The sequence below is a fragment of the Mauremys reevesii genome, linkage group 7, assembly GCF_016161935.1.
Source record: "Mauremys reevesii isolate NIE-2019 linkage group 7, ASM1616193v1, whole genome shotgun sequence".
Lineage (NCBI taxonomy): Eukaryota > Metazoa > Chordata > Testudines > Geoemydidae > Mauremys > Mauremys reevesii.
Genome location: NC_052629.1, coordinates 82,952,118 through 82,966,915, shown reverse-complemented (window position 1 = coordinate 82,966,915; position 14,798 = coordinate 82,952,118). Strand labels below are relative to the sequence as shown.

The window sequence follows — 14,798 nt, the reverse complement described above, 5'->3', positions numbered from 1 at the left end:
TGCTGGTGCTGCTGTGACTACACACAATTTTTAGCATGTTAACTGGATCAGTGCTAGTGCGGGTTTGTCTCCTTGAGCTGGGACTCTCACTCCTGGCATGAAGTATATCCATACCTTTAGGGTACGTCTATCCTGCAGTTGGGAGATGTGACGGAAGCTCATTTAGACATATCTGAGCTAGCTCTGACATGGACGAGCCAGTGACAAAAGCAATGAAGCCACAGTAGCATGGGAGGTAGTCACTGACCTGAGTACGTACCCAGGGGTCTGGGTGGGTGGATCTAGCTGTGCCATCACCCATGCTTCATGGCTATTTTTACTCAAGTTAGCTCAAAGCTAGCTTCGGTACGTCTACACATGCTGCAATCACATCTCCCAACTGCAGGGTAAACATACCCTTAGTGTGGGAGCACTTCCTCCTCCCTGCCACTTGTACTCCAATTGGGAACCACCCAGTTCAAGGCAAAACATTCTCCTCTAGCTAAGCCAGGAGAAGCCAAATTAAGCTCCCTTGAATTAGAATGTGCCCTTGGATACTGTACATCACACTTACCAGAATGGTTTGATTGCAGTACCGGGCACAGCCCTTCTTCAGGACATTCAAGCCTAATGGATCATGGACGTAGACACATTCACTTGGATAGATCTCCTGAGCCTTCAGAAATGAAACAAGTCATCAGCACAACAGCTATGTTCATGCTTTTTCTCTGCCCCTTGCTGCAAAGGCTAACTGTCTAGCATTGAGCTGAGGAAGTTCATGAGAGTGTCAAGGTGAACAGGAGTACTTGTGGCACCTTAGAGACTAACAAATTTATTTCAGCATGAGCTTTCGTGAGCTACAGCTCACTTCTTCGGATGCATAGAAGTGAACACACAGACAGGAGATATTTATACATACAGAGAACATGAAAAGGTGGAAGTATGCATACCAACAGGAAGAGTCTAATCAACTGAGATGAGCTATCATCAGCAGGAGAAAAAAAACTTTTGAAGTGATAATTAAGATGACCCATAGAAGGTGTGAGAACTTAACATAAGGAAATAGATTCAATTAGTGTAATGACCCAACCATTCCCAGTCTCTGTTTAAGCCTGAATTAATTGTATCTAATTTGCATATTAATTCAAGTTCAGCAGTCTCTCTTTGGAGTCTGTTTTTGAAGTTTTTTTGTTGCAAAATTGCCACCGTCCAGTCTGTCACTGAATGGTTAGAGAGGTTGAAGTGTTCTCCCACTGGTTTTTGAATGTTATGATTCCTGATGTCAGATTTATGTCCATTTATTCTTCTGCATAAAGACTGTCCGGTTTGGCCAATGTACATGGCAAAGGGGCATTGCTGGCACATGATGGCATATATCACGTTGGTAGATGTGCAGGTGAACGAGGGGAGGGATCAGGACTCTAAGATGGGAGTGCGGGCTCTGGGGTGGAGCCGGGGATGAGGGCCCCAGGTTTGGTGTGGGGCTCCGGGTTTGGGGAGAGGCTCAGGACTGGGGCAGGGGATTGGGGCGTGCGGCCAATGGGAATGCGGAGCCAGCGCTCGGGGCAGGGGCAGTGTGCGGAGTCCCGTGGACCCCCTGTCTATGAGCTGGACCTGATGCTGGCCGCTTCTAGGGCGCAGCGCGGCGTCAGAACTGGTAGGGGGACTACTAGTTTTTACTGGCTGGCCGCCATGGACCCTGGATGCTGAGCAAGGCAAACCAGTGCCTTGCATTCTGTGACCCAGTACTGGGTCACAACCTGAACTTTGAAAATCACTACACTAGAGGAACAACAACATGGTTTTGGTAGAATCAAGGTTGGTGATTCCTTTGAGTGGCAGTTGATTAGCACGTTGAAAGAAGCAGGATGACAATGGTTGGGCTTCAAGATCTGGCTGGTAGTAAAGGTTCTGTCTCTGGTGGAGTCAGGGTGTTAAAAGTCTAGTTTCACTTAACACACACAATGCTTCATGTCACTCCAGTGATCAGGTTCTGCACACTTCAGAAACAGAGGCAGCATAGACCAGTGGATTAAGCCTTGGACTAGGACCAAGGAGACCTGGGTTACACTCCTGGCTTTGTCACTGACTTGTTTTGTGACATTGAGCAAGTCACTTCCCCTCATTGTGCCTCAGTTTCCCCTCCCACCCGTTGTCTGTCTTGTCTATTTAGATTGTAAGCTCTGTGAGTTATCAGCACTCTTACTATATATCTGTATAGTGTCTAGCACAATGGGTGCTATTATAATACAAACAAAATATTTACCATTTTTGTGCTGTGAGGTGGGCAAACGCTGGTGTTCAGGGCCCCACAATCAACACAAGAGCCCTGTTATAAAACCAAGAGAATAAAAGTCCTTCCCATGAGAGTATTTACATTTACACACACTCAAACATAACCCCATTTTATGCTCATACATGAAGAACAATACAGAAATATTGCTTATGACACCTTTTCTTGCGCCACAATAAGAAATATGACCAAAGAAGTTTTAAGAAGTAAAGGTTGAGGAACAAGGTGTATTTTTCATTTAAAGAAAAAATGTTTCCCAGATAATTTCCGTGGGTATTACTCACATCTCAAAGTGCTGGTTTTTACACCGGTACATCTCTGTGAGATGAGGACAAACCAGTCAGGGCTTTTTCTAGTAGATACTGTTTGTAGCTGTGATTTACAGTTAATGCTTTAGGTCTCACGACACCCAGAAGTATTGTGGACTCTTATGTCACTTCTGGGCTATTACTGGGGCACACAAGTGGACCTCAGACCTGTGACGGGCCCCACTGGCTTCAGTGGAGCTCTGTGAAGCATATACATGAACCAGCTCTGGCCCAAATGTGGCACAGTGTGTGTGAAAAATACCCAGAATAAGCTCCTTCCTTCAGTGTAAATTACTCTTTCTGTGGCCTCAGTGCAGTGAGTCTTCATTTCAGATGTAAATAATTTTCAACAATAGAAGTGTCGGGGCACCAAATTTGTGTGGAACATAGGGAATTTGGGACAAAAATGAGGGATGCTGGAGAGGTTTGCTGTGTGGGACGAGGGAGATGCATGCCTTCCATTGTAGGATCAGCACTTGCTGCATCTCTACGTGTTCCTGCAGTGACTTCAACAGGACAGCAGCCAGCCTCTCTGAAGAAGTGCCATCAGTAGGCATTGGAAAGCCAAAGGGCATTTCAAAAGATTTAGTTTGCATAAATAAATAAATATCATTCGGCTTTTATAGCAACAAAACAGCTGTGACTGAGCAGAAGCTCTTGCTGCTTCCCAGTCCAAACTAATAGGAGACAGACGTTCAGAGTCAGGTGATCAGGCATTATCAAACTGGTTGGTAGCTCTGGTATAAACAGGAAGGACTGCATCTCAAACAATTCCCAAATAGCAGCCCTCTGAAGAGCTGAACACCTTTCTGAATCATGGATATCTTGGGTAGGAGGAAAAAAGTGCTGCTCTAAGTCTTTTGTCAAAAAAAAACAAACCCAACCCTAAGAGAAAACAGCTGACTTCCCAGCAAGGTGGTGTGGCAGCGTTAGCAGAAGAAATGCTCACAGCACATACACTGGCTAGCTATGGAGGCAGTCTAGCGCCAGGGATAATAATGGGGGTGAATTTAATTCACAGTGTGAGAATACACAGACGCACCTTCTGTGCTCAAATATAGTCTATCTTAGGTTTTTCTATAGCACCCTGTAGTGGTGAGTCTTCACCTTGCTACACACCCACTGGGGGAAAGAATGGAAAAACTTGACTTACTGCTATGATTTTGTGCTGTACTTCATTGCACCTCTGAGGCAGAATGGGGATTATTGAAGGAGGAATGAAGATGCCATCCAAGGTATGAATGATACCATTTGATGCCACAATGTCCCTCTTGTTTAAGGGAATCCCAGAATCATCCAACAGAATTCTCCCCTGTTCCAAAAAAACCCCCAAAACAAAATCAATACCCTAAGTCATTCCCACTCAAACAATGTAAGGAGACATGCTGGTAAATTACAATAGGCAGTCTCTTCAATATCAGCTACACAATATCCATCTTTCCTAGTGGAAATCATGCATGGGACAGAGGGGGAGAATGCATAATAGCTTTAAAGAAATCTAGTTTATTAAGCAGAAGACATAGCAGAGTTGGCCTGAGTCACAAAGTCCTGTTCCAGTGTGACGGTGCACCCCATAAGGCTTCATGGAAATATGCTTATTAATGTATATACATGACTTAACTGGAATATGTTTTATGCTACATATGCCATGTAGCATCTCTGTAAAGGCTATGATCGACTGAATCTATTCATCCTATTTGTATGCATGTGTCATTGTTGTATTCCAAGTTATGAATATTGGCTGTATACTTGCTTGATTTCTAAGTAGCCTTAGTAAAGCATTCGGCCAGCTTGAGAAAGGAATGTGCAAATTAAGTGCCCAATGAAGAAACACTTAAAGGACAATTAATCTTGGAAAGCTCCAATCCACATAAGAAATCTACCTGAGGACATTCAGGGTAGCATGTAAACAATGGCTGCTGCCTGTAAACTGGGTCATGCATGGACATGTGACTCCAAAACTCCATCTTGGAGCTGGACTTTGCATAGGAGAGAGGAGGGAGTCTCCACCCACAAGAGAGAATCTACTTAAACCCCTGGGAGACCCCTCCATTTTGCCTTCAGCTGGCTAAAGGGATAGCCTCTCCACCCCCCAAGGATACCTGAAAGAAACTGGAACAAAAGACAGTAACTACAGGGGGTGTGAGTGATTGCTGGACCCAGACTAGAAGGAGACTAGTCTGTAAAAGGAAGCTTACTGGAACACCGAGGGTGAGATTGTCTGTATTCAGTCTTCTTACTGTATTAAGATTCAGACTTGCGTGTTTTATTTTATTTTACTTGGTAATTCACTTTGTTCTGTCTGTCACTACTTGGAACCACTTCAATCCTACTTTCTGTATTTAATAAAATAACTTTGTACTTATTAATTAACCCAGAGTATGTGTTAATACCAAGGGGGGGGCAAACAGCTGTGCATATCTCTCTGTGTTATAAAGGGCAAACAATTTATGAGTTTACCCTGTATAAGCTTTACAAAGGATAAAATGGATTTATTTGGGGTTTGGACCCCATTGGGAGTTGGGCATCTGAGTGTTAAAGACAGGAACACTACTGTTAGCTGCTTTCAGCTGAGTCTGCAGCTTTGGGGCACATGGTTCAGACCCTGGGTCTGTGTTGGGGCAGACTGGCATGTCTGGCTCAACAAGACAGGGTGCTGGCGTCCGAAGCTGGCAGGGAAAGCAGGGGCAGAAGTAATCTTGGAACATCAGTTGGCAGCCCCAAGGTGGTTTCTGTGATCCAGACTGTCACATCCAGAACCAAACTTTCCCGAAGTTTTGAGCGTTTATATTTCGGGTTTGGTTTCAGCCCATATCTAGCATGTGGCACTTACATCCTCAGTGATATTGATGGTAAGTATCTGGTTTGCCATGGTTATAATCTGTGGCATCGTTGTCAGCTTCTCTACAGTCACCTGAAATATATATACAAAAAGGAGACAATGCTATGAAAAACAAACCGGAGGAGGAGAGAGAGCTGTATGTATTTCAGAATCACTACACATTCTCTCCCTAAACCACCTTTGAAGAGTTGACTAATATTTAAACTTTCCTCTGCAAAATACACATGACTAAGGCTATGATTTAGTCATAGGTATTTTTAATAAATGTCATCGATAGGTCACGGGCAATCAACAAAAATTCACGGCCTGTGACCTGTCCGTGACTTGTACTATAAATACACCTGCCTAAACCTTTTTTTGGGGGGGGGGGGCTCTAGGGGGCTGCTGCTGGAGAGGTGCGGTGGGGGGTACCTTTTGGGGGCCTGCTGTTTGCGAGGGGGGGAATGGCCCAGAGCCAGACTCAACCTTTCTGGACTACCCCTTTCAGAACTCTGATTTGTCTTGAGTACCTCCAAGTTTCACCTCACTTAAAAACTACTTGCTTACAAAATCAGACCAAAAAAAAAAATACAAAAGTGGCACAGCACACTTACTGAAAAATTGCTTGACCTTCTCATTTTTGCCCTATAATTATAAATCAACTAGAATATAAATATTGTACGTACATTTCAGTGTATAGTATATAGACCTGTATAAACCAGTCATTGTCTGTATGACATTTTAGTTTGTACTGACTTTGCTAGTGCTTTTTATGTAGGCTGTTGTAAAACTAGGCAAATATCTAGATGAGCTGATGTACCCCCGGAAGACCTCTGCGTACCCCTGGTTGAGAACCACTGGTCTAGAGTATGTTTGCAAAACATAACAATAATTGCCTTCCCTGAACAGAGAGACCAGGCTGCTGTAGCACAAATCATGTTGGAAAATGGTTGTCATTTGCCCACTTCTGCTCTTAACCTGGACAGGTTTATAAAAAGTAGAGAATAAAGGGAGGTAGCTAAGAACCTCATGTTAACAGCTCACCTATGATATAAATCAACACTTTTTGTGTCTACGGGATCAGATAACTAAAAGTAAACTCACATCAAGGAATTAGGTACTGATCAAAAGCCAGTGAAGTCAATGGAAATTCTCCCATTGACTTGTATATGCTTTGGACCAGGCCTTATCTGAGCTGATGAAATATGGGTGTTAGTTGTGCTGGACAAAAACAAAAAAACAATAAAGAAAAAACACAAACAAAAGGGGGTATGTTCTCACCAGGTGAAATTCACCCCCACGCAGAGCACTAGCACAAGGTCTGTGCACCATGTAAGCACTATATAGTAACTAAATACAGCCTTTCTACTAAATCTGGTCCTTCTTTTTGCTAACCTGAAAGATAACACTATAACTAATACACATTTATTTAAGCAATTATACTGTTACTTAGAATCTTAATTTTTACATTTTTTTATGTCAAATTGATGAATTTCCTATCTCCTGGATCAGGGCGGGGAAACTTTTTGGCCTGAGGTCCGTATCAGGTTTCGGAAATTTGTATGGAGGGCCGGTTAGGGGAGGCTTTGCCTCCGCAAACAGCCAGACATAGCCCAGCCTCCATGCCCATCCACCCCCCACCCTGCTACCTGTCCCCTGACCACCAGGAACCCCTGCCCCTAAGTGTCCCCCACCACCTCATCCAACCCCTCCTCTCATTCCTGACTGCCCCCTGAGACCCCTACCCCCATTCTACCCCCCTGTTCCCTACCCTCTGACCGCCCCAACCCCTAGCCACCCCCCAGCCCCTGACCACCACCCTGAACTCCTCTGCCCCCTCACCGCGCTGCCCGGAGCACTGGTGATTGGCGGCCGCTCAGCTGGAGACAGCCACGCACCGCACAGCACAGAGCACCGGGTCAGGCCCCGGCTTTGTATCTGTGCTGCCCCAGGAGCTCGCAGCCCTGACACCCAGAGCATTGCGCAGGAGGGGGAACAGCAGGGGAGGGTTGGGGGAGGCTGGCCTCATAGGCCAGGAGCTCAGGGGCTGGGCAGGAAGATCCTGGGGCCACAGTTTGCCCATATCTGTCCTAGATGGTTAACTTCTTGCTTGTGATTTGTTTCATGCTGCATTTGGACAGAAATTGGAATTCATTTAAAAATGCATAAAACCAGCATTTTAAAAAAATTTTATTAGTTAAACAAAAAATTCTTAAATGTGCTGGATACATAAGAAAAAAGTTTGACAATGTTTTGCTCTTAAAACTAAATTAGCTAGTGAATTGAACGGATTGTTTCTGGACATTGTGTCCTGCATGTTTTTAGAACCAGTAGATTTCATCTGCTCACACCTTGTTTTACTCATAGATTGGAAGAGGAAAAGAAGCTTTTTCAACTCCCAATCTGTTTCCTCAACTGACATTTAGAAAAATGTAAACACCAGCATTTGCTCCATTGTAAAGACTGAAAATACAATACCTGACACTGCAATATACTTAAACCCTGACCCAACATCAAAAATTAAAGATGGTTACTCACTGATTCTAAATATAATTTAAAAAACAGCTCCCTTTAACTCATTACAATTTGAGGAAGGCTTATTAATGTAGCATTTTTATCTATTATAATTATTTTAATAGGCTATAGTAAATTTAGGCCTCAATATAGGTAGCACTAATTTCAAATTTAATTTTAAAACAGGTTGATTTTTTTTTTAAAGAAGAATATATTTAATTTTTTTTATTTCTGTAAAATCAGATATTTTGAGCCTGGATGATTCAAGCACTGGTTGCCAATAGCTATGATTCAGAATGGTCAAAAAGTTATCACAGACTGGCAGCCATTCAGTGGCCTATGTGCAATGAATTTGGTGGATCTCAATCCAGTTTCTAGTGGGCAGGCGTCCATAGCACAAAATCCATTAACAAAACTGGTATTAACTGGTTCCTTGGTTGGCAATCTCAGCAAATATGCCTAATCTAGAAACTAAACACAAATACTCCTGTTCTTTTTAAGTGGGTTGGAGGCTGAACTCCTGCCAGGTCAAGATTGAGGCATGTTGGAGTGGACATGCCACTATCTGTGCTCTACCAGTTATGTGGGTAGAGGGGTCCAGAACCGGCAGTCTGACACCTTTCACAAGTCCCAAATTATATCTAAAAACATCTAGAACAGAAGGGAAAAAAGCCTGGATCTTTTGGAAATATTAGACTACACAAGTGTGATGGAGTAGGAACTGTCTGTGTGGGGGATGGGAGAGCAGGGGGTGACTTTAGGTGAGGGACAGGACCTGGGCCTGTAACCTGAGCCAGGCAGGGGGAGTAAACACCTTTGCCCGGGAAGTTGTACAAAGGAGGGGAGCCTGCTAGAGAGGGTTTGGGCAGTTTCGGTTTTGGGCTGGGTGGTGGAATTTAGGGAATACCAAGCTGGGATCCAAGCACCCTGAACCCCCAGAAGGACCTGATTGAGGGGTCCTGGTTGTGCCTACAAGCTCTGCTGTAGACTGCGTTCCTGTTGTCCAATAAACCTTCTGTTTTCCTGGCTGGCTGAGAGCCACTGAGAGTCCCTGGAAGAGGGGTGCAGGGCCTGACTCCCCCATACTCCGTGACAACAAGGGAATGCATTACACGACAGTCATCCTTAGTATGAATCCACTAATTTCAATGCATTTAACAACAGGGGTGAATTTGACCCAAAAAGGACCAACATATTGCTCTTAACATTGCCTTATTTATAAATCTTAATGGCAAACTTTGGAAATTCCTAATTAACCTTTTGAAAATGAAGGGAAAAAACCAACCATTTGTGTCTCATAGGTTTGTGTGGAGTAATATTTTCATTTTAATGATAGTGTTAAAGAAAACAACCCTCTCTCTCTCCTTCCCAACCCCCCTCCGCCACTGCCCAAGAAACTAAGGGCTTTATCATTAGGGCCCTGATCCAGCCAAGCACTTAGACACGATTAACTTTAAGCATGTGAGTAGACCCATTGAAGTCAGTGGGATGACTTAAATGCTTTTCTGCCTCAGGGCCTCTGTCACATCTCTCTCTTCCTCTGTGGGAAGCCTAAGCCCTGAAGAGGTAGCTAGAGGGACACTGAAGAACTGAACACAAGTCAGTGTTTAAATATATGCTGGCCCAAAGGATTCCTATACACTAGAAACAAAGATGCCTTACCGCTGCTCCAGTGTAGATGTGATGTTTCACAAGCTCCTGAAGCTTATTTATCCCCTGGGGAGGGAAATGGAGATAATAATGACAATAAGTAGATGCTCAATCTTGGCATTCAGCACAAAGAAGAGGGAACTGAAATTAAGCATTCTGGTAACCAGTGAATTTGAACTGTATGTGGATTTTTACAGTATCTTTACTTGAAAGGTAATTTTTTTAAAATCTGCATTTAACAATATAACCAAACTAGTGATGCGTTTGCCATTGCTGGTCATATCAGCATGAAAAACAGAGCTTCCTTCTGGAGAATTACAGGAACTGGGACACACTTTGCTCAAATATGGAAAGAGCAACTTCCAGCGGAGATAAGCTCATCACACGCATTTGAGTCTTTGCATAAAATTGAGTTTGCCAATACCATTTTGGTCTAACTGATCATACCCCCTTTGACACAAGCCTGTCCCATGAAACCTAATGTCACAAAATGAATTCATCCAAAACACTGATGAAATCTCACCTCTGTAAAAAGATAAATAAGCCTCCCATCTCTTAACTTATCCACTCCATTGTTGCTTGGCACAAACACAGTGAAGGGTCCTGGTCCATCCAGTATCGAAGGCAGGCCACAGTTCTGCAAATATTAAACAGCAGTGGAATGAAACTTCTTAGTCTAAAACAAGGATGAGTTAGTGAAAGAAGGGCTGTAAGAAAGGGAGAAGATTCAGAGAGGCCCTGTAGTCCACTAGGGACTTTGCTACTGCTAATAAACGTATACTGAAAATGCTCAGATTCTGCTGTGATGGGCAGCAGTATAAAGTCCTAATATAGACAGACAAGAATCTGTCCTAGAAAGACAGCTGAGCCAAAGAAGCTATTGGCAGAAAACAGTCGTAACAGTTTAAACAGCGCTCCTGTAAGCAACTGGCATTTCACTAATGCTTTCTCATTGAAGCTTTCACACAAACCAGAATACATATTCCCAGACTAATCGCTCTATCTGAATACAACTAGAGAGAGAAAAATAGAATAAAAGCTATATTCCAAGATGTGTTTAATGCATTTTGCAAATGAACAGTAACTGATGGAATGGTCCCCTAAAAACAGGAATGCTGCAAAACATTTCGGACTGTAACACTACAGGGGGGTTGGACTGCTCAGGGGACTAACAACAGGATATGGAACATTTCCCTTGTAGGCCACCAGGTCAAATCTGGCTCATGAACAGAGGCCTCAGGGGATTATCATCTTAAAATTATTTGTGTTTAAGTATCTGTATAAAGTGCAACAGCGGTTTCAATCCAGTTCCTAGTGGACAGGTGTCCACAACACAATCAAGGCTTTCATTAGCAGTCACAGCAGAGAGGCCATGGACTGAATGAACCATGGAGAATCTACTCTCTTCTCTCTCCTAGATATGGGCCCCTCTTTGCTTCAGGTGTGAAGTGTGTTGGTGGGGAAGCTTGAACTGTAGCTGACTGTGCTGTACCTGCTTTCTATGGATAAAGAGAAGACTTCCGTCGTCAGGATGTCAACCGGCACTTTTCACCTGCACTAAGTTTTCTTATAAAGTAAGCAAAATGAAAGTGGTGACATTGCAAAAATGTCAACTACAGAAAGTCAAGCTACTGAAGCTATTTTTTTAAATGCAGTTTTTCAGTACAAACAGCTATCCTGTTTCCCGAGTTAATATTACAGCTGTAATAAAGCAAACATTCACAGTCCCCCATACTGCACTTTCCTGAGGGACAGACTGAAACACCCTCACCTCCAGGATAGTTTCAAATCGACTGAAGATCTCCATTGAAGCAAGGATCTCCCCAATGGTTTTCTGCAAGCAGAGATAAAAGGAAAGGGGAAAGAATGGATGGGATTCAAGTGAGGTCAAGGCAAGAACTAGAGCGCCCTTTGTTTCAAAACTTGCAAGTTGTGCACTAGAGAAGTCAGAATACTGTAGTTCCCATTGTATTTTAAAATAATCTGCCATAACTGGTTGACCCATCAGCAACCTAGACTGATGTAGTTTAGATCTGAGATTCAATCCTACACACAACAGACCCAGTCTTCAGAAGCACCATGCACATTTGTAGCTCCCAAGGCATGACTCTGCCTTTTGCAGACTGATCTTAGTGGGAGCTAACATGTGCTCATCAGCTCGGCAAAGATAGAACCATGTGCTTTCCCCAGCTTTTCCAAAATCAGCTCTGTTCTTGGTACGTGGGCAGTGCACGGCAGTGCACAAGAATCCTGCTCGCCTATATTGTGAAAGCAAGATCCCTCTATACTATCTGCATATGAGAACAGAGCAAATAGACCCAGAGCAAGGGGGAAAATTACATGCATGCACACACTTGAAAATATGAAGAAAAAACAGTGCCCTTTGTTTTGGTAGGGTTGTCTGTGCAGACATTTCTGTTGTGTTGATAACAGTTATAGTGCTTTTTTAAAACACCAAAAAAATCAAAGACTGAAAGGACAATGTGCAAGGAAAAAGATAACCAAGATTTGGTTCTGTGTTTGTACAGCACTTAGCACCCTGGGGTCCTGGGGCATGATGTGGCTCCTATGCTCTACGGTAATACAACTAATAAATAATAATTGATGGCATTCCAGAAAGTCAAAGTCTATACTGAAAAAGTGTCCCTTTCATGGGATTACAGCCCTGTGATAGTTCCTGGAATTAGCACACTAGTCATCAGAAAGTGCTGCACAACCAACAACCAGGGCTGATACAAACATGTTTCTAGAGATAACACTGCAGAGAATAACTCGTCATCATTATTCTTCATGGCACAGTGTCACAATGGGAAGGAAGTGTCCAAAGGTGCATGGAAAAAGATCATCTGCCAAGAAAGCTCTCTGTGTCCTGCAGTCTCAGACAAAGCAGTGTCTCTCCACGCTCTGCAGCATACAGAATGTCACCACTTTCAAACACTGCTGCTTGCGTGCAGGCTGGCCAGATCTACCAGCTGCAGTAAGGCAGTGCTTATTTCAGTAGGACCATGACACTCGCTACCAGTATTATCATGGCCCTCCTGTGCCTTCTGCTCCTGACAAGGCAATAACTGACACTGCGCTCTCTCAAGGCTTCTTGTTTTCCACTCATGAGATGTGGGGATGAAAAAAACCCTCTCTTTTCAAAGAAGCATTGTTCTTGCTTCATCTCAGCTTTAATGGATACTCCCAATCCTTGGTCTCTCCAGGGTCCATCAAGCATGCTGCAGCAGGGGCTACTGTGGTTGATGCCACAGTTTTATCTGAGGAGCTGGTAGGTATATATGCCGAAGGAAGGGTGCTGGGCCAGCCCTGCTATCAGGTTAATTGCATGCTAAGCAGCAGTGACAGCTGTTAGCACAGAGGTACTATGAATTTATCCGTGTGTCTAGGAACATGCTTATTCCATGAGGCAGCTGAGCACCTGTGTATCTAAGACTCAATTCAGCTCTCACTGATTTCAGTGGGAGCTGGATCAGGTTACAAGGCTCTCTCTTTTAGTACTGTACCCTTAACCCTGCTACAGTATACAAGAAAATGAAAAGTAACTTAAGTGGCAATGCAGGGATATTCTTAAATGTCAATGAAGGAGACAACGGACCCTGTATAAAGCCACAGGGCTTTACACAATTGATGTGATGCAATGAGAGGAGCAGAAAGCAAGATATTTGTACATATAACTGCTTTCTAGTCTAGCCACTTTGTAAAATAGGGTATGCACATTTTCTATGGGCATGATTCTACACTGCCGTGCACCCTATGTGAATCATTTACATCTGTGCAAATTGAGTATAGGTTGCTACCTAAACACTACCAAAGCAGAGTGGCAGCATTTTATATCTACTTGGCAAGGGTGTAAATGGGTACACAAGGTGCAGGGCAGTGAAGAATTCAGTTCTTTGTCTATGAACACAATATAAACATACACAGGCACACGTGCAGTAGCAGCAGCAAAAATAACACTTCCAGCTAGGGGAGAAAACATCTGTGGCAGAACTAAGAATTGAATCCAGAACTCTAGAATCTCAGTCCAAAACCTTAACCAAAAGACAGCCCTTCCTTACAAGAGTGGCTTCAAAATGCAAAAATCTAAATTTGTAATATTTCCTTTTTGGGGGGCATGCTTTCAATGCAAACACTGCCATTTATATAATTCCATCTCATGGGAAAGTGAAATGTGATGGGGACAGAATTGCCCGTCATGAAAAAAATATTGGTTTTAATATTTGTTGAAAAACTTTCACTCATTTTGCACAACTCCGCTTCTATCTCATCCATTATTAGGACTTATACTGCTGAGGTTAAAATTCTCTAGTTATACAAAAGCCAGCACAACCCTCACTCCTGAGTCTGCAACCAGCTCTTGGAGTGATTGTTGTTACTTCTTAACAGTGCTCTGAAACCAAGTGAACTGGATTAGTCAGAAACGGAAAACAAAACATATAACATTATACATGAAACAAATGCCCCATTGATTTAAGACGATTAACCTTTGGACTATATTTCTATAAACTGTGTATCATCATATCCTTCAAAGGACCGAAGAAAAAGGAATGTTCAATGTACCTGTGGATTTCCAAGGTTGCGAAAGCTGGTTGTTTTCCTTAGAGTGTTAATAATATGTATAATTCCATTGGATGCTGGTATGTTCGACTGAATGATAGTATACAATTCCCCTGGCAGGTCTTGATACCTAAAGCTCTTGGTGTAGGACTGGGATAATAATACAGGATTATTTCATTATGAAAAATATATCAAAGGGATCTCTGAGTATATATCTGTAAAACTTCATTTGATTCAATTCCTGCTTCTGTGTAACATATGGCCATGAGCTTACCTGAGGTTACTAGGGAAAAGATAAATAAATATCATACTAGGGACCACTCCAAGTTGTGATCTTGGGCACAGTCTTTGAGTTGTGGGGTGTTTGGATCTGGAGGTCTCATTAAGCCCCATTACCAAGATGAGATCAAGCCATGAAGTTCAGAATTAGACTTGCCCCAGTTTAGAACTAGAGTTCTGGTCAAGGCCAAGCTCTACATCATACAAGGATGAGTTCAGCAGAAACATGCTGTAGCCTGGATTGACCACACATGAGGAGGGACTGTGTGCCTGCTTGCATGTTTCTGGGCATGGGAGCAGCAGGATCTAGGGGCATCTTTGGAACATGAGACCTGGCTATCACCTTCATTTGCCCCAGATGCCAGAGAAAGGTCACTGCAATACGGCCAGAGCA

General features: G+C 43.2%; 1 protein-coding gene across 3 annotated transcripts in view; it reads right to left on the bottom strand.

The window, feature by feature from the left end:
- Positions 1 to 14,798, bottom strand: part of STAB1 (stabilin 1) — a 106,843-nt gene that overhangs the window by 66,637 nt on the left and 25,408 nt on the right. For all 3 annotated transcript variants that reach the window (XR_005582999.1, XM_039482225.1, XM_039482226.1), the window contains 8 exons: positions 14,129 to 14,275; positions 11,337 to 11,399; positions 10,089 to 10,202; positions 9,578 to 9,631; positions 5,414 to 5,494; positions 3,734 to 3,892; positions 2,246 to 2,308; positions 554 to 655 (listed from right to left, as the gene is read on the bottom strand). Coding sequence is in view for 2 of the 3 variants with exons in the window: in XM_039482225.1 (XP_039338159.1) it covers positions 554 to 655; positions 2,246 to 2,308; positions 3,734 to 3,892; positions 5,414 to 5,494; positions 9,578 to 9,631; positions 10,089 to 10,202; positions 11,337 to 11,399; positions 14,129 to 14,275 (783 nt within the window). In the remaining variant the exon portion in view is untranslated. The remainder of the gene's footprint in view (positions 1 to 553; positions 656 to 2,245; positions 2,309 to 3,733; positions 3,893 to 5,413; positions 5,495 to 9,577; positions 9,632 to 10,088; positions 10,203 to 11,336; positions 11,400 to 14,128; positions 14,276 to 14,798) is intronic.